Source organism: Artemia sp. Qi Xiang Cuo, chromosome 8, assembly GCF_049724085.1.
Source record: "Artemia sp. Qi Xiang Cuo chromosome 8, ASM4972408v1, whole genome shotgun sequence".
Taxonomy (NCBI): Eukaryota; Metazoa; Arthropoda; class Branchiopoda; order Anostraca; family Artemiidae; genus Artemia; species Artemia sp. Qi Xiang Cuo.
This window is the reverse complement of record NC_142801.1, coordinates 57,386,945-57,413,628: the sequence shown is the minus strand read 5'-3', so window position 1 is coordinate 57,413,628 and position 26,684 is coordinate 57,386,945. Positions and strand designations below refer to the sequence as shown.

At 35.7% G+C, this 26,684-nt stretch overlaps 1 protein-coding gene across 2 annotated transcripts in view; it reads left to right on the top strand.

Annotated features, from left to right (window-relative positions):
- LOC148949602 (uncharacterized) overlaps nt 1-26,684 on the top strand; it is a 102,086-nt gene that overhangs the window by 10,426 nt on the left and 64,976 nt on the right. Inside the window, exon 2 of one of the 2 annotated variants that reach the window (XM_089093034.1) lies at nt 8,368-8,535. In XM_089093034.1, coding sequence (XP_088949160.1) covers nt 8,368-8,535 — 168 coding nt within the window. Of the gene's footprint in view, nt 1-8,367; nt 8,536-26,684 lie in introns of those variants that run through there. The other variant, XM_089093035.1, reaches the window with a different exon arrangement.

Below are 26,684 nucleotides of genomic sequence, written 5' to 3'. Positions count from 1 at the left end.
ATTTTTCTTTCTGATTTTTCGGATGAAAAGAGGTAGGTAAAAGAGCATTAGGCAATTCAGAATGTTATCATAGGCAGCGCAATCGATCTGTCTAATTAAATAACAATTTTGGCACAATGTATTTTTTTTTTTTTTTTTTTCATACCAGGGCAATTCGTGTCGAAGTTGTCGTAGAAAATTAAAAAAGGGCGTATTAGATTTGAAATTGGAATAACTATTGCCCTTTTTAATAGTCGAAAGTGATTGGAAGGCAGCTAACACCCCTTCCACGCCCACCCTTTCCCCAAACACATCCAATCAAAATTTTGAGATAGCCATTTTGTTCAGAGTATCTGATTTTCAGAGAGAGAATATGTTTTTTGAGGAGGTTACTCCCCCACAACCCTTAAGGCAAGGGTTTTGTAGTTATGCCCTGGAGGTATATAAGAACGATGTTGGCACAATGTATTATTTCTTATTTTTTCTTTAGACCAGGGCACTTCATATCGAAGAAGTTGTCGTAGAAACTTCGAAAAGGGCTCATTCAATTGGAGATTGGAGTGGCTTGTGCCCTTTTTAATCGTCGAAAACGATGGGAAGGCAACTATCACCCCGTCCAAGTCCACCATTTCTCGAAACACATCCAATCAAAATTTTGAGATAGTCATTTTGTTTAACATAGTTGAAATTTCTTGAAATTATGTCTTAGAGGATGACAACCACCCTCACAGCCCTTAGGGTAGGGGTTGTAATTTATGCCCTGGGGGCATATATGGTGTTTATAGGAAGCTTTGTCTTAGAAACTCAAAAAGGGCTCATTAGATTGGAAATCTAAAAGCCTAGTGCCTTTTTAATAATCGAAAGTGATTGGAAGGCTTGACATTTTTATAGTAGAGATCGATGGGGTATAATGTATCATTTTTTTGTTGTTGTTTAGACCAGGGTACTTCGTATCGAAGGAGTTGTCGTAGGAACTTCGAAAAGGGCTCATTCGATTGAAAATAGAAAGGGCCGATGTCCTTTTTAATAGTCGAAAGTTATTGGAGGGAAACTAATCCCCCTCCCACGCCCACCCTCCCATTTGCCTTTATGTGTAAAAAGTAAATGTTGCCTTAAGATTAAATCAAAATGCACTGTGTTTATGCTAATTCCCAATAAGGCATCTCAGCAATATCCCAAGAACGACTGAGGGTATTATGTTCAAACTTTCAGGGATTCTTCTGCTCTTAAAATTTGACCAAATCAAAATAGCGTAAGTGTATCCAAGCTATCAAAGAAAGTAAACAAATTTTTTTGCGAATGTTATCAAGTTTTCCATTTCAGGTCAACTAGAGGAGGTATGAAACTAAATTAAACACTATTATTTGTGTCCAGATTTTTATAAGGGTCTATGTTGTTAAATTTTGCTGAAAATTGTTTTCCAGCATACAAATAGCAGGCCAAACTATAAATTCTTAAAAAACGAAAAGATTTAAAGTATGATTTTCTTTTTCCCTGAAAAGACTATGTCAATATAAAACGAACAGAAATTAACTAAAAAAACTGTTTCCATAAAATAAGTTCTTTCAAAGAAAAGTAAAGAACTTCATTAAACCAAAAATGAGCAAAATTAAAGTCAAATAATCTAACTATATTAAAACTAATGCAAATGAGCATCAATAAAGACATGACGCCTAAAATGCACCAAAAAAAAAATGAACAATCGACTCAAAATCAAAATGATTACAAATGAATATTCTTTGTGCTGAAAACCCCTATGCCTTCCCAATGTCAGGATATAAGTTTCACATCAAATAAAAAACAAAAAATGAAGATGCATGTTTAGTTTAATATACATATACTGATACTTAGTAATCAAAATGTTAACATTGTTTGATTTATTAAAGTTATAAAAGTGAAAACATTTATGTTTTTTCAGTAAAGTTAAAATTATTTTCTGACCATGTGAAGGAATGGGGGTTTTGAACCCAACTTCTGTTAATTTCTGCTTTTTTTGAGTTTGACTCAGTTATATATTGCGATTTTTTGTTCGTTTCGGGTTTTATTAATTTATCAATGCTGATTTGCGGTAGTTTTCCGCTTATTAGAATATCTAGAGCTTGAATAGAAATATATCTATAGAAACGAATTGCATTTTTTTGCACAGTTAGCAGAGCACACTGAAGTTGAAGTAGCCTTAAACTTTGACTTGAAACGTTATATATTGACCACTTCTTTCAGAAAAGAATTTCGGAGGGTTATTCCGTGTTGATAAGAAAAGAGGGTAAAGGTGCAGTTTAGTTCCTCTGTAGTGTAGGGCGCAGGAGCCCTATTGTGAAGGTGCAGGTTTGTTCTCCCTTATAAAACAACTTATTCCAGCAGATACAAAGAAGAAGCCCATTTGCAGCATTCTGTGGGACCCCAAGGTCCAATACTAGTATCAGATCCCGCGAGGGGCCGCTTGTGCTTATCTAGTTCGGGTTGTTCCATCCAAAGGTACCAAAGCTCCACGACATTTGAACACAAAAGGACTGATAGTATCGGAAAGCATATGTATTACTCCAGGCACAGTAAAAAATCTCAATTTTGTTACTTAAAGTGCACCTGAAGCGATTTACACGCTTTTTTACAAGTGTCGGTGTTGTTAAGCTAAATTTTCTGATTTTTATACAGTGTTTTTTTCGATGTTGTTATTTTTTTTTTTTTTCACTTCCTTTTGGTATTTATTTGATGAAAAGGAGGTATTTGAACTTCAAACTTTGAAAGTTATACACACATTAGCCCAAATCATTAACAAGAAGGAAATGACTAAACACGGGATTTTATAGGAACAATGCGATCTTAAACATAAACACAACATAGGTTTCCCTTGATCTAGTGGCTAAAAATGAGAATTCTACTTGGTCTGATCGACGGTGAACATAAACACTTTCCGCACGGCCCAAAAAATTCCTGTTTTGTCACATTGTTCTTGTATGTTTTTTAGCCAACCATTTAAAAATCCTTACTAAAATCGAGGTTGAACGTGCTTGGTGAAGTGGAATTTTTTAATTATTATTTTTAATTAGAAAAATCAGCGCGCCGTGGCGCGCCGTCGGTCTAAAATCGGTGGCGCGCCGCAAAAAAAATTTCGGCGTGCCTGGCGGCGCGCCGCCACCTGTACTCAATCACACATTCGCCGCCGTCACTTCGGCGTGGCGTGGCTTCGGGGACTAGGGGCAGCCCCTTTCATATATGGAATAATTTCTGTTCTTTTAAGTTTTATTGTTGCTGCTTACTTTCAGTCGAAAAACTTGTGTTTTTTTAATTAATGACAATAAGGATTAATGCCCCAAAATGAAAAACAATTTTTTTGACTAATAAAGACAAAATAATTCATTCAGAAGGGAATGTGACAAACCTCAGCCTAGAATGTGCTCAAAATTTGCTATATCTCAAACACATAAGTAAACATACAAGAAAGCTGGTAGCCCCCCCCCCCCCCCCTGTTTGTGATTATCAAATTGGGCTATTAGTTACAAGCTGTTTCAGCAAAAAAGGGTTCAGTGATAAGTTTCCTATGGAAAGTTAAGCTGGCTTCTAAGTTAAGATTATTTTGATATTGACTGAAGCAGCAAGTTATTATAATTAGTCGGATCAAGTTGTCTGACTAAACTCACATTAGTAATTGGGTCACTATAGGCCTTTAATTCTGTATGGTTCTTAAAATTGTCAATTATTTCGTGAATTTTTAGTACAAAATAGAAAAACATTCTGTAAAATTTATAGAATAAAGATAGAATAATCAGTCTGAACTTGTCCCAGTTGAGTATAGGAACCAGACCACAATTAGTGATAAGCAAAGATTTAAAGAGAGATGGGCAGAACATTTTGAGAATCTGTTGAGTCATGATAAAGCTATAGGAAATGATACAGAAAAGAGTGAAAAAGTTTGCGACACTTTGGAAGTGAAGAAAGATTTATCTTGTGAGAAAGAATTAGAAACAGTACTAAAAGGATGAAAAAATAATAAGACCCCAAGTGCTGATGGTATGGTAAATCAGTTTCTTAAATATTCTGGGTGTGTAGTTAGAGATAAATTACTGATGATTACGAATATGGTTTTAGAAAAGGAGGAAATACTTAGCTATTTTAGGAAAATTTGAGTTAAACCCTTCTACAATAAAGGTGATAAGAGCGAGTGTGATAATTATAAAGGCATTAGCTTGGTTTCTGTAGGAAGCAAATTGTTTAGTATTAGGATACTTTGTATACTTAGAGATTCTATAGATAAAGTTTTAAGAGAAGAACAACGTGGCTTTAAGAAGGGGAGAACCATCTAAGGCCAAATAAAGAATAAGAGCTAAAAGAGCTGAAATTTCCGATTTTCAAGAAAATTTTGTTTCCCCTCACATAATTTGATTTTGGAAGAGACGACGGTCCCGAAAGGGGTAAGAAGAGGTCGTAAGGAAGGATTTAATGGAAATGGAACTTTTTGGGAGGACGTAAAAAGGGAGGCTTTGAATAGATTTGTGTGTAGCTAGTAATAGTAGTAGTAGTATATATATTTATATATACACACACACACATATATATATATATATATATATATATATATATATATATATATATATATATATATATATATATATATATATATATATATATATATATATGCATATATATATACATATATATATATATATATATATATATATATATATATATATATATATATATATATATATATATATATATATATATATATATATATATATATATATATATATATATATGTATATGTATATGCATATATATATATGCATATACATATATATATATATATATATATATATATATATATATATATATATATATATATATATATATATATATATATATATATATATATATATATATATATATATATATATATATATATATATATATATATATATATATATATATATATATATATATATATATATATATATATATATATATATATATATATATTCTGTTTCTTTTTTCCACGCTTCATAATTCTTGTTTCTTTCCAAAATCATATTAAGCTAGGTGATATATTTCAAAGAACTTGAACTGAAAGAGCTGAAATTTCCAATTTTCTGGAAACCATTGTTTCCCATCGCATAATTTGATTTAGGAAGAGATGAAAATTACAGCATTCAAGGTTTGACAGTGGGAGCAGTGTATTGGGAAAGCCATGAATTTTATAAGAACTGATGAATATTGGAGATAAAGGGAGAATGTGTTCACTTTTAGCAACTTCCTGGACCTGTTGTGCCTTCCGCTACTAGAAGAAGAAGAAGACATTGAAAAAAAGAAACCTGGCTGAAAGTTTTGTTTTCTTAAATGTTCATTATTATAATGTTAATTTTCCAAATGCCTCTGCCGCCAAGAAAAGCAGATGCTACTCGTTTTGAAATGTGCAAAAAAATTAAATAGGCTAGACTGAAACTAAATTTTATTTTTAGCTTCCTTAAAGAACTATAAACACAGAATCAGAAAATAGAATGTTAATCTTTCAGTTCCCAGGATTTTTTTTGTGTGATTTTGGCGTTTCGGGTTTTAAATGGTTTTTGGTTGCTGGGGAAACTTTGTCAATGCATCTTCTATTCTAAATCCAAAAATATCGACAGGCTTTTTTATTTTGAGTACCCACAATTTTGTTTTAGGATTTTGGGTTAAGTCTCAGCTTTCTAGACGAAAAAAAAAATCAGAAGAAGATGCTCAAGAAAAGTGGCTGGTAAAGTATTAGTTGAATTCGATTGCATTTTTAAATTCAGCTTTCCATCAGAAATCTTAACTAAAAAAGAAGGAAACAATGAAAATTGTGTAGCAGCCAAAACCCCTAAATTTGGCCGAAAAGTTCTAAATGTCAACTTTTTGAAGATTAAAAAGATCTCGCGGAGATCAAAATTAAAAATTTTCTTGGAAATAAATCTCACTTAAAAAAAGAAAATAAATGTTGAAGATCCTTTAGTATTTTATCTAAAAGTAATACTTTCGATGAGGAATCACCTTGAAACTGGAGTGTACTGGGTTAAAACCATAGGGAGTTTAAAACTATGGCTAAATTTCCAAAAAAAATAGTTTTTGTAGATTTATGTTGAATTTTTCCTCAAATTTTTCTTAAGGCTGGTGAACCAAAGGCTTCTTTAAGTGGAGAATGATTTTTTTTTTCTTAGGTTTGCTCTATAGCATTCCTCTACGAAATCTGACACAGAAGCAGACTTACATTCAGGGACTGGGCCCTTCCCCCCTCTATGAAGAACCGTTATTTTGATGTGTTTTTCATTGTATTGGTATTGTATTCTCTATCTTTATACAACTCGCTTGTAGTGTTATTTCTGGAGAGACATTCCCCTCAAAGAGAACAACATCCTGATCAAGTGCCCGTATTGCCACAAGGACTAACTTCTCTTTAAAAAGAGAAAAAATATTAGCCAAGGAGGAGATGAAAAGAATTGTCTAAGCAGCAATTATCACTTGCATTCCTACGCTAGTGTAAATGAATGAATGATTTTATTTAGTGAATTAACCTGTTTTGTACCTAACCGGGGTGTAGTATGCGCGAAAATAGGAAGTTTACTGCTGGTGACTCGATTTCCGCTTAGTGCAGCACATCGTTCCGACCTTCTTTTATTATTACCAAGATTAGTATGTAAGACAATATCTAAATAGTAAATATCATTCGCACTAGTCCTTTTTAAATTGTATGTTCATTTTATTAAAATAAAATAAGAATTTGATTTTAAATAAATTGAGTATTTAACTTTCTAACAATGGAGGATTTGTAGCCGTCAATTCTTTTTTTACACAGCTGCAGAGTAGGTGTGTACACAGCTGCATTTGCTCCAAGATGCTTGATTTTACTTTTTTTTTTTGAAGTTTCTCATGCACTTCGGTTTTTTTTTCGTAACGATTTGAATTTTTCCGACTGTCATGAAGAAACTTAGCCTTAAGCGTATAAATCCTGGAAGAAGCATTTCTGTAGTATTATTGGCTAGGTTGCCTGGGCTGGTGTATTATGAAAATTGAGAAGCCTGCTGTAGTTCTTTATGTTCACTACTTTATAATTGGTTCTGTTTTTCAATTAGTGCAATACCATACTCTGCCTAGGATTTTGGCTTTGGAGTGTATAAGAGAAAACAGTCAAACAAATGTTGGTATTGGATTTCCCTTAACTCTCTTAATTCCTATGTTGGAATATCTAGACCTCTGCTAGATACCTAATATATTGAAAATAAGGGCCCTGTATTGGCAGTCTTATTAGAGGGAGGGGTTTAAGGTATGTACAACTTTGTGGAAGTTAAATATGGAGAAAAATACCTCCTTGTATCTCTAATACAGAAACTTCGGAATTCTCTCTGCTGAAGTTTACGAAACCTTAGTTGTCAATATCCCCTTAGTATAAACTGACTGTGATATGTTGGCGTCCATAAACTGAATTTTAGAAGGGGGCTTAGCTGGTCTAATTGGCACCTCCAGTGCTGTAAATCTGAAAACAAAAATATAAATAAAAAGCAGCATCATTCAGCCAGGGTGGGGCTGGAGCCCCCCTTTGCCCCCCCCCCTCCCCATGTGGGCGCCAATGCTGTGATCTCACAGTGCCTACTCCCTATTAGTGTTTATCACTGCATGGTACAAAAAAACTATGAGAGAACTGAGCTGAAATGAATTCACTCTACAAACAGTAAAAGAACGGATTGTGCAAGGCTTTGGACTACTCCCCTAGTAAGCACTTAAAAACAAAATTCATATGGTGGTGTTATTGAAACAGTGTTGTCAGTGACAATTTTCGTTGAAAATGAATCAACGCTAAAGAAATGATATTTTGAGTACATTAGCCCAAAGTTCACAGACTTGAATAGGCCTATTTTATGCAAAATAGCTCAGATGTAGTGGATAAAGCAAGACCAGAGTTATTCTCATCAAATAGATTTGCGGCATCTGTTAAAACGCAAACAGCAAACACGTGTTTTGGGTTGAATAAAAGGAAGAAGGAGAACAAAAATAACAGTAGCTTCATATCTCAATGCAGAAGCTTATCATGACGTCCCCATTGAACTCTTAATTGTAAACTACGATTGGAGTTAATAATTCATATTATCTGTTTCTTTTTTTTATAGGTCAAATATTCTATAGCTAAGAATTGAGTCGCGAAACGTTATATAAGAGTTTTTTGGTTGTGTATCCTCGTTAATACTTCAGTTTATAGTTCACCCCTCTGCTGTATTGTTTATATGGTGAATGCCGAAGGTATAAATATACCGAAAAAAAAATATAATTTACGAAATTCTTTCAAGTCAAAATTCAGAAAAAAGTGGACAGGCTGTTTCTTCGTTTGTTTTTTATTGCCTTTATAATTCTCTTGATCTTGCTTAGTCTTTTTATCTTTTTATCTAGGTTAAAGCAGTGTCGCCGATGCTCTTGAAGTTGAGAGATGAACTGGTTACGATTCAAACGAGTTTACTAAATTTGGGTCCAGACCATGACAGTGATTTGGCTTTTTCTTTATCTACTATCTTACAAAAAATCGAAATAAAGATTAGGTCTACCAAATGGAAGAAAAAGGTAACTAAAATTGAAATACTGTTTCCTTAATGGTTTTAGGCTATACTTTCTGATTATTTCTGTCTAATCTTTGCATTTTTCCAATCCTTGAGCACTCTATATTTACATAAATGTAAGGGGAAAATTTTTTCTCTGCTCATGAGGGGTTTCTTTGGGTTTATGGCGGCCTTGACCGTGATTCGCAATACTGTAGGTTGCTTTTTACTTATTACTGTTAGATTCTAACTAATATACATTAAGCGACATGCCCTTAATAGACGCTTATTTTTAAATCTCTGTAAGGACCCGGTTCAGATCCCAACTACACAACTTTTTTTTTTATTAAATGTAGAAGTAAGATGGTTGTTAAGAGAGCAAAGTTTGAGAAGATTATTTCTATTAAAGGACGATATCAAAATTTTTTATTACCGAGCGAAAATGTGAATTGGCTGTTTGTTTGTTTGTTGTTTTTTTTCAAAATGACTTATGGCTATTCAAGCTGTGTTATTTGTCAGAGAGCTTTGCAAAATTAGACCATCTAAACTTGTCTCTTCAAGGAAACAATTGCGATATTTTACTTTGAATGATAAGTTTTATTTAAAAGATTAACATTTGAAAAAAGTAGGAAGTTCGTTCGAAATGTTTTCTGGTGTCGACAATTTTATAATCGAGAGAAATCATTGTGTAACTTATATTGTAAAAACTATTGTAGATCACTTAAAAGCGCTAGAAACACATTTCCGTACACATTTTATATTAAGTGTTGATTTTAAAAGGGTAGCTAGGATTCAAAAACCGTTTTGACTTGGCTTAAGTGAGATTTATCTGACGATAAATCACCTGTCATGGATGAGATTATCACCTGTCACTTAAAGTTCAAGAGGAATTTGTTGAGCTTTTAAGTGACTCAAACTTAAAACTACAATCTCCAAAAAAAACCCTTGACTGAATTCTGGATCAGAACTAGAACTGAACTTCTCACAGTCACTGGTATTGCGTTAAATGTTCTTCTGCCATTCAACATATTTATGTGAAGTTACTTTCTCTGCTTTAAAACTGATTAAATCCCAACATCGTCCGTCGCTAAAAAATGCTGAAGTGTTCTTACGTTCAGCAGTGTCGAACACTCCACCAAGATTTAATTTTTTATGCAATAGAAAACAAGCACATCCATCTCGTCTTTTTATTTTCTTTTCTTCTAGAAGTTTTGTTTTTTATCTATTTTCTTCTTTATCTTCTTTATCTTCATTTCTTAAAAGGAGTTTTGTTCTTTATCTATTTTTTTCTCCATCTTTATCTTCTTTTCTTCTCGAGGTTTTTTCTTTATCTATTTTCTTCTTTATCTTTATCTTCTTTCCTTCTAGAGGCCTTGTTCTTTATCCGTTTTCTTCTTTATCTTCTTTATATTTATCTTCATTTCTTCTAGAGGTTTTGTTCTTTATCCATTTTCTTCTTTATCGTTTTAATCTTTATCTTCTTCTCTTTTAGAAGTTTTGTTCTTTATCCATTTTCATCTTTATTTTTATCTTCTTGTCTTCTAGCGATTTTGCTCTTTATCTATTTTTCTATTTATCTATATCTTATTCTCTTCTAGAGGCTCTTCAACTTTTCTTTTTATTCATTAAACATTAAAGAAACTCTTCGAAAGTAAACTATTTTCAGCAGAAAGTAAACTATCTTTAGGAGAAAAAATGAATAGTAAATAAGGACCTTTATACAGAAAAAAAGGACCCAAAATAACTCCTTGCATCTTTTCTTTTGGTTTTTCTTTAAAATGAAATTTTTAGTTGTTATCACTTTAGTGGGCTGGGTCGTTGGATTTAGGATTCTTTGTCCGAGAGGGCGAGGGTTCGAATCCTAGTGTATCAAATTATTAGGTTTGAGACAAGGGTCAGTGGTGTGACTCTGTAAACTCCGCCAGAGTCGACCCAGCTCTAAATGGGTGCCTGGAGAAATCTGGGGAAGGTAAACAGGAAGGGTGTGTGAAAGCACAGGATGGTTGGCCCTCAACCCCCCATTGCACTTCCTGGCTGAAGGGCGAACAAACAGAGACCAGCACCGCCGGTGGGGACTGTAAAGTCCAATGCCGTATTCTTTACCTCTTTTTTTTATCACTTTAGCCATTGATTTTACAGTTGTTTAACTCGTAGTTGGATTATTTGCATCAAAACTTACTGAAGAATAAAGATTAATACCCAAAAGAAAAAAAAACGTAATTTAGTATTAACTAATTTTTTACGAGCCAGTTTCACTGTCTCATCGTCCATATATACTTCGAAAAACTCTAAATAACTAATGACAGAAGGAAACGGATAGGTGAACAAACAGCAGTGAAAGGGTTTGAAAAGCGTGTTACCTGAAAAAAACAGTAATTTATGACGGGTTTTTAGGGCGGGGGTCCGTAGGTAGGGACGGGAGAGCTTTTGTTCTTTATCTGCTTTTTTACTCAATAAACATTGAAAAAAAAATCTTTGTTAGCATAAACTATGTCTATTGTTTTTCATCTGTTGGAGTAAATATTTAACAAAAATAAAGAACCAGAAGTTTTTCGGGGGGGGGGGGGTTAAGGGACTTTTTAAATGCATTTTTAAAACCAATTCACGAGTCAGAGTAGTATTTAAAGATTTTTAGGAGAAATGGTGTTCTTATCTGCATTTTTCCAACCATGTTTTATGTATTTTTAGGAGTCGAAAAAAATATGTCGGGGGGGGTGTACGGATATGGTACCACCCTCTCTCTCTCTTGCATTCTCTCTCTCTCTCTCTCTCTCTCTCTCTCTCTCTCTCTCTCTCTCTCTCTCTCTCTCTCTCTCTCTCCCTCTCTCTCTCTCTCTCTCTCTCTCTCTCTCTCTCTCTCTCTCTCTCTCTCTCTCTCTCTCTCTCTCTCTCTCTCTCTCTCTCTCTCTCTCTCTCTCTCTCTCTCTCCTGAGTACACCCTGCTTAGAAAAGTTATTGTAGTCAATTTAAACAATGAGAAAAAACCCGCACTTTCTGAGATTCGGGAATTGCCAAAGTCTGGAAAAAAATAAAGAAAAAAAACCACTAATTATTGCAACATTCGTCTGTTTCGTTTGATTTCTTATTTCAAAGATTTTGTTTTCTACTTTTTGTCCGTATTGTTCTTGCCCATTATGCTTGATTCATTCGTAATTTAGTTCGTTTAGCCTATATTGGAATTCTTTGAAGAAAAAAAAATTATAAAAAAAAACAGAATCGAACGATAACTGTTGTTTAGAAGATAATAATAAATCACATGAGGAAACAAAGGGAAAAAATAGACAAGCAGGGGGCTGAGGGAAAGAATACTTACCTAAAATTAGAAATCTGAAAGGATTTTGTGGGAGGGAAGAGGTTTTATTCTTTTTAATGGAAAATAGTAAGAAATAAAGACCCAATTTTGCTGCTTTCATCTTTTTCGTTTGATTTGTCTTCAAATGGATTCTTTAGGTTGTTATCATTTTAGCCTATTATGCGTGATTAATTCGTATTTAATAACAAATATTTAAATAATTATATATAAAAATATATATAAAAATTATACATAAAAGATATATAAAAAAATTAAAACAACAAGAAGGTGATCGAATAATAACATTTTTGTATAAGCTAATTTCACCATCTCGTTATTCAAAATACTTGGGCTCTCACTAAAATGGAACGACAGTAACTGGGTCAGTGTTTTCAGGTTGTTTTGGACCTAAAATCGGGGTTGTAGCTTGTCAATTTTGGGACCCAAAGCCATCTTAAAGTCGGGATACCGTTTTAATGATTCTGGTACTATCCCCTGTTTTCTTCCCTTTAAACAGTTGACTTCTGTTTCCTTAGCTTAACTGTTTCAGCAAGCAATCATCCAACTGTATCCTGTACATATGAAGATACTACCCTGACACCTACATCAGGCACGTACGCGGTAATTTCTTTCTGAGGGGATAATAACATATTTTCTGAGGGGAGGATGCCAGTAATAAGAAAAGCTAATTTTATTTAACAACTTGAATAAGAAGTGCCCAAAAATTTAAGTGTATTGTGAATATCAAGGTGGGGCCTCGAAACCCCGCCTCGATATTTCCTTTTTGCCTACGTCCCTGATCTGTGTTGCTTTATTTATTTTTTTGAGCAAACAAATTATAATCAGCATCCCTGTTTTAGATAAGTTTTATTTTCTTTGATACCGAAATTAGCAAGCAGCTCAACTTTTGATCCAAAGTTTCTCAACCCGGGTACCAAAGAGCCTATTTTAGTTTTGCCAATATTCTTTAACACACTGTATATGAACAATTGTTTCAGGCAAACTGTACATTGGAAAACACAGCTATAATATGAGGCAATTGGGGGAGGGGGGAGGGGGTGGTAATAACATCACAATTATAAAGATATTTTTTTAGAGTCTGGATATCAAAATTTCACAGTGGTAAATGCATATCTTTATTTTTATCAATATTTAATGTATTGCGAAAATCTTTTCGAAGTTTCTGCTTTCATAGCTTTCATCTTTAGGAGAAAAAATCAAATAAAAACAAAACACGGTCATGCAGAAAATTTATATTTTAATATCCTTTTTTTTAATATCTGAGAAGTCTTTTAAAATATTATAAGTCTAAATTCACGTTATATTCTATCCTGCAATATTTGAGTAAATTTATTAGCAAAACAAAATCTATATGTATGATAATAAAAGACTGTATGATAATAAAATCCATATGTATGATAATGCAGATGATGATGGATATTCAGCTGGAGAAAATATGCCATAATGTTAGTCGTATGAAAAATAACGTGCAACTTTGTACGTTAGATAACGTGTAACTACTATATTAGATATAGTAGGGAATAAATAATGACTAATGATCGATATCTTTGCAAGGAAAATTAAAAGGTAAAAGTATTTACTATTAATTATATAGAAACGGATTAGGAAAAGTGTTTTTTCCCTATTTTCTTTAAAGTAAGTGAAGGTCTTAAGCTAAGGTGAAAAAGTGATGTTGGGTAACGAGAAGATCGATCAAGTGGAGAGCTTCACATATCTACGTAGTAGTATTAGTAAAGACGGTGGGTGCAGTGAAGACGTTAAGAGTAGAATAGCCAAGGCCCAGGGTGTTTTTCCGCAGTTGAAGAAACTCTGAAGCGTGGGCGCTCCGAAAAACAGAGGAGGATTTAGTAGATATTTTCCAAAAAAATTGCCTGCGGATTTTTTTGGGTACCCAACTGACTGGCCGTATCTCAAACAGTAAGCGCTACGAAAAATTCGGTCCAATTCTGCTTTCTAGGGCTATAACGAGAGAAAGGTTGAGATGGCTAGGGAATGTTCTGAGGATAAAGGATTACAGATTGTCAAAGGTTGTCCTTGTTGACCTATCGTCTACTGCCAAACAAAAAGTAGGTCGAGGTTGGCAGGATTTCATAAGGAAAGATTTAAGGGAAATTTGAACCTCCTGGGAGGGTGTAAAGAGGGAGGCTTTGAATAGATTGGGATGGAGGGGAAGCTTGCAAAGCTGTGTTGGCCTCAGGTGGCTTGGTGCTGCGGTAGGTTATTAGTAGTGGTAGTAATAGTATTTTTTTCAATTAAGATTAATGATATTTAAATTTGTTATGTGTCTTGGATGTGGACGTGTCGTCAGTACCTTTAAAAAGTATCGTATAGGTATTTTTTTTTTACCATTTGAGTACAATTAAACGCTTAAACAATTTCTCGGTGGAGTAAAGATGTCTCTAAAGGACCGTGGGCGGATCCAGGATCTATTTTAGGGGAGGGCGCAAAATAGGTTGATCCGATAAACTTGCGTTAGGAGCAAGTTTAATTAACGCAAACTTGCGTTAATTAAGTAAATTACACTATTTTAGACTACGTTAGTTTACGGTCGAAATTGTATGCAATTAGCCAATGTGTTTCAACTGATATAAGGCTTTAAAAAATCAAGTCATTTAAAGAGCGGCGGAAAAAAGGGGAAAAGCGATTTTGTATGAAAGGGGAAAGGACAATTATCTGATAATAAAATAAATATCATCATTGACATCCAAGAAGTATGTTTAATTTGTATTTATATATTTTGTTTTTAAGTAGGTTGGACGAAACCATAATAATTTTGTTAAGCTGCATAAATGTAAAGAAATGAAGATATCTGCAAAATGCCGAGTATTTAAAAATATTGTTGTGAAACTAGATAACACCTGAAACTCAGCTATGAAGTGTGCCCAGCACTGCACATTGAAAGTCTATCATTTTCACGATCAAGTCCAAATCCTCTATCGAACTTCGATGTCTATATCTTAAAGCCAAATAATTGGTTCTAAATTGGAACCAAACTCTTTTCTGGAGGCACAGCTAGTTTGAAATAGAAATCAGAATTAAAACAAATCTTGAAAACAGATTAAAAGTCTCAATGTTCCTAGTTAACTCTTGCCTGATTTAGTTTTTTTTTAAATATTGTAATAGCTCCAAATACAGCTACTAAACTTAGACTAGAAAGCTTGCCATCTGGCCAGCTTTCGCCGGTCTGAATCAGCCATTTAAAAAGTTTCCGACATTAAAATACGTCGACTTTGTCAAGCAAAGTTGTAACCGGTGGGGCCAGGATCTTCTGTCTCTGCTCCCATGAAACCACCGGCGGATCTAGAGGAAAATCTTGGGGGGGGCCGCGCCGGACACAGGGCGCCAAAAACTGATTATACAGGACTAATTTGATAGCTCTTTATTTATATGAAAACACTGCCAAATATGCTCATAAAGGTAAAACGTAGCAAAAGAAAATAAAAACAGTACCACACTACACAACTAAACTCAATCGGCGAGCTTTTCTGAGAGCGAACATATCGATAGCATCGTCTGTTTTCGGCAGTTCGTCTCTGTAAGTCTGCATGAGTAGTAGAGCCTCCAACCTCTCTTCAGTCATCATGCTTCGTATTGATGAACATGTCCTGTCAACCTTTGAAAACATTCGTTCTGCTTCACAGGTTGACACAGGAAGCGTCGCGAGAATTGTCAACAATGCGAAGATGTTGGGAAATACATTTTCCTGACAACTGTTCAGCGCTGAAATAGCTGTTTTCGGTTTTTGCACGGTTTCCTTAGACCAATACTTGTTCCAAATCTCGAACTCGGTTTTAACGTCTATCTCCGTACCCACGAGCAGCTCCTTGTACTTTTCGTACCCTGGCTGAACGTCCTCCCAGCGTTTGCCATTAACCACAGCCGGGATCAAAGCTGAAAGTTTTGCAGCATTCGTAAAATGGCAGCTGAACCGCTCCGTAAAATCAAGCAGCATGGCGTCCAGGGCTGGAATAAATGCCGCCATCCTATAATGACTTTCTGGATCCATCTTGGGTACCCCTGCCCGGTATGTAGAACGTGAAGCTATGCGTGGCTGCGTTACCTTGATGGTAGCATCAATCTTTTCGGCCATTTTCAGAAGATCTTCGTAAAGCAGTCTGAATTTGGTTTCGGCATGTGATAGCATATCTTCCAGCATTGCCTTCACGCTGCTAATGAGGGACAAGGCTCTCACGAGGTCACCATCCTTCTGTTGTAGTGACTCGGCCAAAGGTTTCATGATCGACGAAAACGAATTCAGGCAAACCAGTCCTACGAGTGTATCTGATTTTTCAATGCAGGATCGTAATGCATAAGCTCTGCTACTTGCCTCTCGATCGTGCCATCCTTCCATCTCCTGCAGAGCAGAAACGATCGACGGAAGGGAGTCCCAAAACCTGCTGATTGCTTCGTGTCTCTCTACAAATCTCGTGGTACAAAGACTGACGAGTGTCTCTGTTTTAGCTTTGTCCGCGATAAGATGCTTTTTTAGAAGTCTTGTTCTCTTGGCACTTGATCTGAAGTGAGAAATTGTGTCTCGAACAACGTCTTGGGCATTGCGCAGAATGGGAACTGAAACTATCTTTGAACATGAGAGATTTGTGGCATGGCTCACACAGTGGAAGTAATCTGCCAGTTCACACTGGCGTTTAACTTCAGCAGCAGCACCATTTGTCAAGCTTGCCATGCTAGCAGCTTTGTCGTATCCTTGACCAACGCACTTTGACAAATCCAGATTTGACTTCCTGACCTCACTCAACAGCAGCTTCCCGAGGCTCTTGCCGTCTAGCTTCTCTTCGATGCTTCTACCGTCGTCACTTTCCTCATCTCCAGCGAGTCTTGACAGGGTTTGAAAGGTATTGACAACTGCAAAAGGATCTTCTCGAATCACGTATCCCTGCTCGGTTTGACACACATAACGACAAACAATGACCATCAGCTCCCTGGTCTGCCTGTCTGTTGACTCGTCCGCAAGAAGACACCAAACCGTTGCTTTGTTTGCTTTTCTCACTACTTCGGTTTTTATCATTTCCCCAATTGTTCCAATCAGTTCATTCTGGATCTGTTTACTCGTATATTTGGCGTTGCTCGGTGCATTTTCAAGTAAATTTTTAAGTTGCGAGTCTCCACTCTGAATCCGATACCGAAGTAGGTGGCGGAAATTCCCGTCGTTTACTGCTGTAATGACATCAGAGTCTTGGATATCAAGTTTGCCATCATCACGGTTGCCACGAAGGGGGATATTCTGTGCCCCGCAAAGCTTGACAGTTTCAACAACGCTTCTCAAGAGTGCACGGTTCTGCTGTATTTGCTTGACCCTTTCACAGTCCTGAGCATTCCTGATATCTTGATCTTGACTACCGCGCTGAAACGTTGTTAGCAGCGCGGCAGCTTTTTCCTGGCAGTGTTTGTGAAACTGTGCTTCAGCATGGTTTGTCAGCGCACCATCTTTCCCGGTAAGTTTCGAATAGTCTTTTAGCGGTTTCAAGACCAACTTTCCCATTTTTTGCCCTCCGCCGCCTCCAGATAAAGCCGACCATCCTCCTCCGCTTTCGTTGGTCCTCATCAAAACACAAACACTGCACCAAAGGCCTTCGTGGTCTGGATGACGACTCACTGCGAGCCAAGGATACCGGGCAAGATGTTCGGTATTCAAGCGACGCTTGACTTCGCCACCTTTTCTCTTTTGTGTCGAGACTGGAAGATCAGATTGGTTCTTTGGCTTCCACCTTTCGTTCATAAAAAACATAATTTCGCCAGAAGACAACCGATTTCGCTCTTTCAGCGCTACTGCAATACCAAAGTCATTCGACGGCGTGAAGTCAGTTTCAGGCGAAAAAATAGCGCTTTGATTCTGCTGCGGGTGCGGGGACTGTGAAATCAGTGTTGGGCTATGTACCACCAAGGTTTGAGTACTGCTTCTTGATCCTTCAGTCAGCTGATCAGTGTGTGTCGTTTCGCCAAAGTTTGTTATGAAGGCCGTCTGTGAAGTGGACGGAGTTGTTGGTGACAGTTCGTTCTCCTGGCTGAATGCGTTTTTGTGCATTCCGACCGTCGACTCAGAGTGGGCATCAGAAGTTGCCGTTGTCTCAACATCTAACAAAAAAAGTTTCTCTTTTAAAGTTTGCACAAGACATTTATTGTAAACGTATATACACTTTGTATAATGGCTTGCTTTAGTAGATTTAACTCTCAACATGGTGAAGGCAGAATTGGAACTAAATTTGAAAATAAACTGAATCAGCAACATTAACTTTAAACTCCCCCAACAGTCTTGAACTTTCATACCCCAAAACTATTTCTAGGAAACCCGGACTTTAAAATAAAATACCACCCTAAACATCACTAATTTAATTTGCAACCCCAAGAACCGATCCCCGACATATGCTAACAAATATTTTTCAAGAGCTGAAAGCCGAAACAATTATCACCGAAGTTTACAAGGCTAAAGAGAGAGCTTTAACTGCAAGAATTTGAAAGATAATTTCAGAGCTGACACAGTGTGTCGGTAAAAATACTGCTTTAAGCCAATATCATAACCCTCAGGCGAGACGAGTGGGCTGGTAAAAATCAGGTCAAACGCTTCGGACAAATTGCATACGAAGAACACTGTACAAGAGGGACCGTATGCAATATATAACAACAAAAGCAGCTGGTACGCGATGAAGCTTGACGAATGAGCCTTATCAGGAAAGCTATCCGACAATGGGCTAAAGCTAGAAATTAGAAGTGTTGATACCCACTTTAAATGACACTCCTTCCTTATTGTTCTATCTTTAAAAGCTTACCTTTAATCTGATCTTTCCTGGCAAAATAATCAGAGATGTCCCTCGATCCTTTACGGCTTTCCGCCATCATTCTTTGTTTCTTCTCTGTTCTATATTCTTGCCCTGATTTTTTTTTCCGATCCATTTTAAATGCGTTTCCGTCTAACTGGTCTAACACACGGAGCAAAAATACTCCGAAGGCAGTGGCAGGGTCGCTCGCGCCTAGCCTCCCGCCGGTTGGATCTAACCACCCACGCAACTCCCCAAAGACATGCGTTTCTCGTAAGCATTCACAAAATGTTTTGCTCGTTTAGCACGTCCCAAAAATAAACCCAATAATCATGATTCGTGCAGTGTCGGATTTGAACTTTAGATAATGTGATAAAAAGAAAGTAAAAAATGACGGCGTATCCGATTTTTTTTTTTAGCGTCGGCCTTAGTTGAATCATTCACAAAAAAGGGTCGTTTGCACGATGGATGAGAGGGCGCCAGAAAATCTTGGGGGGGCCCAGGGCCCCCCCCCTGGATCCGCCGCTGCATGAAACTCTAGGTAACTTGCTCGTCTGACGTTCTCTCTATGCTTAACCTATTTCGTTATTACCTGAATTGATCTAAGGCTTTTGCAAAGGATAAAATATTTATTTTGCCCTCGGATACCGTTATTAGTTGTTATTAGCTGTCGATTGTCAACTTATTAATCTTTGAAACAGTTGGGATTGGATTGATTCGAATAGAGGTGCTACCTCACACCTTTAAGGCTACACATCCTAGTTCATTATGGAGATTACTTTTTACGAAATTGTGATTGAACAATGCATCTTCATGTTTCTTAGCCCCAAAAGGTTTTTATTTCACAAAATAGCTGTAATAGGTTATCTTGGGTTTTTGGGCAGTTCTTGCTATAGTTTGATTTTGTTGATCCAATTTGTTTTCTAATTTATGTTGGAAAAAGTGTCTATCTGTTTTTTGGGGGGAAATTTCTTAATAATATTTAATAGAGAAAAATCTGATAAATATTTAATCCTGGTGATTTTAAATTTCCCCAAGTAAATCATCAACTAGGATTTTTTTTTTTATTTTTTTTGCCAGAAAATATCCAGATTTGGAAATTTATCAGCCTTTATTTTGCACATAAACCATTTATCAGTGAAAAAAGAATTATTTTTACTCTAATTAAAATAATTAGATTATTTCTAATTATTCAAATTATTTTTTAGTCGCGATCTCTTGTCTTTTTTTTTCGTTTTAATTGTGTAAGTTTTTTTCTGACACTTCGTCTCGACTGCCTTTGAAAGGAAAAATTACTGAAATGAAAAATTGTATGTTTTTAGTCATTGAAAAAATAATATATTTATTTTATTAATGTTTGAAACATTGTATATCTGGAAGCTATACTGTCAATGTTGTGTTGACTGTGTAAGCTCAAAATAGAATCTTTATTTAGCACAATCCTATTTCTTTTTTATTATACAAAGTGTAAGCAAGAAAAAAATTTAGTTTTGTTTAATTTAAATTTGGTAGATTAAACTGTAAAGTCTATTTGTTGATTGTCAGTGTTCAATAGTAAAAGTTGGAGTTGTTTTATCAGTTTTCTGATCTTGAATTTATGGCTCTTTTGCTCAAAAGCATGGTATATTTATATAAGCTACGAAAATATGAGAATAATTCGCTTTATTTAGCGTCTTGCCATTGGAAAAACTTAACAAGTAAATAATACAGATTCCTTTGGACATCCAAACTCTTTTTTTTCTCTTTTCTGCATGTTCCTCGTACTCCTGATAGTTCATCCTTACCGTGTTTTTTTTTCAGAGATTGTTTATCTGATAATCAAGGAGGCACACTTGTGCCTCTATAAAGAGGCGACCCACCACAATGTTAAGCGATTTCAGGTCCTAGAGGTCGCAGAGAGACGGCGGTAATCGCATTTTGTAGCCCAAGCTCAAACTAAGAAACTTGCAAAATTTCATCATCCTCTGACTTTATCTTCATGGGGTAAACTGGGCCGGAAGTTCGGACCCTCCCACCACAGCCCCCCTTTAACGTTGTCCGATAGGGCTGAAATTTGTAGGTTAACCTTTCCTAGGGCCCGGGAACTTATCCTCGAAATTTCAGCTTAATCCGATCACTCCTTCCCTGTTTTCAAAAAAACAAATATAGCCACTTAAAATTCATTTCTTTTTTTTTTCTTAGCCACGCCTACAGGCCACAGTTGGCACCGGATCCGGTTGAATGAGGACTCATTCGAAGCAGAATTCGACCTGTTAGGGTCTTTTGATATTTTCAGACCGAAAAAATTACCCCCCGAATTTACATTTAAGAAAAACCTCGTTTTCCTATATTAGCCCATGTTAATTTTTCCCACCACAACCCCCCCCTTTAACGTTGTCTGATCGGGCTGAAATTTAGAGGATAAGCTTTACTGGGGTCTGGGAGCTTATCCTCGAAATTTCAGCTCAATCTGATCACTCCTTCCCTGTTTTCCAAAAACCACATATCAAGATTTTTGGGAATTTGCTTGCGTCGAAAATAGCTTCAATTTGCTAAACAACAATTACTATTGTGTTTGTATAGTCCAGCGGCTGATACCCCAGACTCTCAGGCGGAAAACCCGGGGTCGAGTCACCATCAGAGCAACTTTTTTATATACTTTGAAAAGAAACTCAGTTTCTTTTTTAAATTATTTGAAAAAAATTACGTTTTCTAAAGAGTTAAAGAGGCTGAGTTACAAGGTCGACCCTTAAAACGTACAGGGATTAGGAGGCACAGTTGGGGGGCTGTTAAAGAGGCTGAGTCACAAGTTCGAACCTTAAAACGTACAGGGATTAGGAGGCACCCTGTACGACGTGATTTGAGTATTCAGGAATTAAAAGCCTTAACACAAGAATTTTCAAGATCGGAGGGTTTGGGGGGCGGCAGCCCCCCAATTTTAACTCCTGACACGATCAGCTAACTGTTAGTCAAGCAATAATAAGTAATAAACTGTACAAAAACGTGCAGAAATTATTTGAAAAAAACTACGTTTTCTAAAGAGTTAAAGAGGCTGAGTTACAAGGTCGAACCTTAAAACGTACAGGGATTAGGAGGCACAGTTGAGGGGCTACCACCCACCAAACCCCCGCTTTCGCAGCCTTTAAATATAAAAAAATTTCTTTAAACTGAAAGTAAGGAGCGACATTAAAACTTAAAACGAACAGAAATTATTCCGTATATGAAAGAGGCTGTGCCCTCCTCAACGCCTCGCTCTTTACGCTAAAGTTTTTATTGTTTAAAAAAAGAGTTGTGAGAAAGTCAAACTTTAGCGTAAAGAGCGAGGCGTTGAGGAGGGCACAGCCTCTTTCATGTACGGAATAATTTCTGTTCGTTTTAAGTTTTAATGTCGCTCCTTACTTTCAGTTTAAAGAAATTTTTTTTTATATTTAAAGGCTGCGAAAGCGGGGGGTTTGGGGGGTGGTAGCCCCCTGGTACGACCCTGGTCGTTTAGATATATACAAATCTATAACAAAAAGAGGAAAATTCCCTAAGAATTCAGTTGTAGCGGAAATCCCCCCCCCCCTCCCCGCAAACTTAAAAAAAAGAAAGCTACCTCTGAATTTTAGGGAAATAAACAATTTTCACAAGTACTTTCATCTATCTTTGCAAAAAAGAACAAAAACTGGATATAGTCACCTATTTTGTGGAGGCGTAAAACAATTCCATTTTTTCTATCAGTCTCATTGTTATTACATAAGGCATTCAATGGATTATTTTCGTGTTCTTTCGTCAAGTCACCTAGGATTGTTCTGTCGGTTTTGGAAGTGTCTGCTTTTTTTTTTATATTTAAAGGCTGCGAAAGCGGGGGGTTTGGGGGGTGGTAGCCCCCTGGTACGACCCTGGTCGTTTAGATATATACAAATCTATAACAAAAAGAGGAAAATTCCCTAAGAATGCAGTTGTAGCGGAAATCCCCCCCCCCCTCCCCGCAAACTTAAAAAAAAAGAAAGCTACCTCTGAATTTTAGGGAAATTTCATTTCCCCAACTGTGCCTCCTAATCCCTGTACGTTTTAAGGTTCGACCTTGTAACTCAGCCTCTTTAACTCTTTAGAAAACGTAGTTTTTTTCAAATAATCGACATAAAGCCTCATTGGATTAGTTAGTATATTTTGTAGTAATGTTTTGCTAGTTTGAATATTAATCTATTATATGCTATGAAGCGTTTTTGAAGTCACAGTTTAACAGTTAAACATATATTAAAAAAAAGGCAGATGTGGTCCCGCGTCCTTAGATAAGTGTGTATCAGAAAACAGTGCATCCATGGGAAACGCAGCTACTATTAGCTACTCTAGCAGTTCCTTCTATATTTTTAAGCGAAGAAACATGTAATCTTCTTTTGGAGCAAACTAGTTATTTTTCGTATTGCTTAAACTCTCGGGCAATAGGAAATAAAGGGCAATAGGGTAAATCGGGCAATAAAGCCCCCGGCAATAGGGAATGAGGATTCCATAATCAACGTCTGGTACTTTCATTAACTGCATTATTCGTCCATTGCTTCTGGGGTATATCTTCCTTTCTATTTATAGGCTAAAATTGATGAGCTTGAGCATTTCTTTCTATTGATTCTATTAATTTTGTTTCTATTTTTGTATACTTCTCTCTCTTTTTTCTATACATCATTGCTTCCTCTTATAGTATTCTTTCTAAGTATGTCGTTCTCTAGATTTTTACTTGAAATTGGATAAGCTTTATTTGATTTCCCATTCCAAATTAAAAACGAAAATACAAGTCTTTTTTTAAACTGGGAGTAAGTAGCAACATTAAAACTTAAAACGAACAGAGATTATTACGTATATGAAGTGTGTTGCCCCCTCCTCAGTGCCTCGCTCTTCACACTAAAGTTTTTTAGTACTTTAAAAATCCTCTTATTGTTCTAATTAAACAACCCTTGTGTTTCAAGGCGTTATTAAAGAATTTGGACAAAATTCAAACTTTAGCGTAAAGAGAGAGGTTCACAACAATCTTTTTGGTCACTTAAAAAGGGCACAAGAACTTTTAATTTCCATTCGAATGAGCCCTCTCTCAATATTCTATATATATATATATATATATATATATATATATATATATATATATATATATATATATAATATATATATAATATATATATAATATATATATAATATATATATATATATATATATATATATATATATATATATATATATATATATATATATATATATATATATATATATATATATATATATATATATATATATATATATATATATATATATATATTTCTAATAATTGCAAATTTTCGTTTTTTGGGCCTTCCTACTGACATCATATAACCGGTTGCGTTCAAAAAAAATTTACTTTTTTAAAGGTTTTTGAATCGTTGTAATCCCTTGTTAAAATATATACAAATATTTTTGCAAATTACCTGGTTTTTGCTCTTTACGGAATTTAATGTTATTTCATACTGAGTATCTTAAAAAATATTCGATTATTGAACATTGGTGCCGGTAAGGGGGAGGGGGGCCATGCCCCCCCCCCCCTGGAAATTTGGGACTATAAAGTAATTATATGAAAAACAAGGGAAAGAGCAGAATAGGGAAAAAACCATGGAAAAAGTGTGTTTGTTGCCCTATTGTTGGCTGCCTTCCAATAGATTTTGACCCTTAATAAGGAAAAAATATAAGTTCTAATATTTGACTGAGTGACCCCTTTCTAGTTTTCCACAGACATTTTTTTTTATATGATTTGGTTGGAGCATAAAAAATCCAATTCTTGATAGTAATGAATGTAAGTAAATACTTGTCAATAACGAAAGTATAAGAGCCTAACTATTGATAACATTCAATCAAAGAATCGGCTTTTTATGGTGATCGTAAATATGTGTTTGTTTATTAGTAATTAGTGCAGTTATTAGAACACAAGAAATTTCGAATAATTATAGAAAACACTTTAATAAGGAGCAATTTCAGTAAAAATATGCCGTCAACTTTTGCTTGCATTGCAAGAGTACCCATGAGCTTTCCCAGTGGGCACAGTGCGTTTTCGCTCTTAGCGAAGACGATTCAACTTCTGCATTTCTCCCAATCACTTGCGGTTCCCCTCAGGGCACTAAACTAGCCGGAATTATTTACCTCGCTGTGATTAACTTCATCCTGCGTACTTTCAAGGACAGATACAGATTTGTTGATGATCTGTCATTCTTACTCAAATACCTACTAGAATGCCAATCAGCGATCCCCCTTTTTGATCCTAGTAGACCCATGGTTTTCAGAATAAATGCGAGCAAGCTAGCCTTACCCTCAATGAGAAGAAGTGCTAGGTGTTGCGTTTCAACCCTCTCAAATCGGACTTCCAGGAGCCCTCTACCTTGTTTAAAACAGTTGGCAGTGAAAAAATTCTGGGGGTAATTTTCTCCGCTGACTGCAATTTCAACAACCACGTAAGTCACCTTGTGCGAAAAGGGTATGCAGCGCTGCAGTCACTGATTACCATGAAGCGGTTCGAGTTCAATGTGAATTCCATGAAGCTTGCCTTCAAGACTTATATCCTACCCATTATTGAATATGCGTGCCCAGTGTGTGGCCCTAGTGTACAGTTGAGTGCTGGGATGTGTCAAGATACCGAAGCTATCCAAATACGGGCTTGTAAGATTATGCTGGGTCCTTATGCTTATCCTATATGCTTATGCTTAAGATTATGCTTATCCTTTACTACTTATGACGATGCGCTTAAGGTTCTTGGCCTCGAGTCGCTTTTTAAACGCCCTCAGAGACTTATTTGCCAGTTAGGCCATTTCCTGCTCCGTAGAAGCAAACACAGGACGACTCTGCCACCGCTGGTCCCCGTTACATCCTGTACCCGGAGACAATAAAAGCCCAACCCAACGACATACTGTACGACTCGCTACCAGCACTTCTTTGTCCCATATTTTATAGACTTGGTCAACAAATTCTACAAAAAGCCAAGTAATTCCGTTCATTTTTTGTGGTTGTATTTGTTATTTAAATTTGTCGTATATAAAATATGTCTATGTCTACGTATGTATATGAGCTGATCTCTGTATTTTACCCGTGAACGGATACGTTCTTTGCGTTTTATTATTATTTTTTTTTTTTTCAGAAGTGATTGTATTTACCAAGTTGTCACATTGAAAAAGATTTATTTTTTTACAGTTATGAAGTATAAAGAAGTTAAATATATTGGTTTTGGTATTCAAAATTAAATTAAAAATAGTGAATTAAAAATTTCTATTTGATTTTCTTAATCTTAGTTTTAATGTTTTACTTTGAACAAACTACTTTGATAATGCTATACTTTTTATAAACACTGAGTAATCTAAAGGCATTAAATATTTTGATGTTTGATAACCAAGTTCTAAACAGTCGATATTGTTAAAAAATATCCGTCCGACCCTTTGGAAATTGCTCAAGAAAACTGAATGCTGGGAGCTTATATCTCAGTTTTTGTAGGTAGGCTATTTTTTGTGTATTTTTTTGTAATTACGTACTTTTTTTTCATTTTTATATACTTTTACTTTAATTGACATATTTTTTCCATTACCTTTAAAAAAAATGTTTGTCTTTAAGTGACAGTAAATTAAAAAAACAAAAACAAGTTTATTCAACTGAAATTAAGAAGGAGCATTAAAAATTAAAACGAACAGAAATTATTACGTATATAAGGGGGGTTGCTCGCTTCTCAACACCTCGCTTTTCACGCTACAGTTTTTCGACCCTTAAAAAAAAAGTTACTTATTGTTCTAATTAAATTACCCTTGTGTTTCAGGAGTTGTTTTTAAAAAATTTGGACGAAATTTAAACTTAAGCGTAAAGAGCAAGGTGTCGAGGGGGGGGGAACCCCCTCATATACGTAATAATTTCTGTTCGCTTTAAGTTTTAATGTTGCTCCTTACTTTAAGTTGAAAAAACTTTTTTTTTATTTAATTTCGAATCGTTTTTTAAATAACGCCAGAAAATCTGGCACCACCTCCATGGAAAGAGGTCCCTACCCCACTGAAATATCCGCTTGACAATTCAACCCTGGGGAAAATTTACCACGGACAATTACCCTTAACATCTCTACGCGGAAAAGTGAATCGGTAA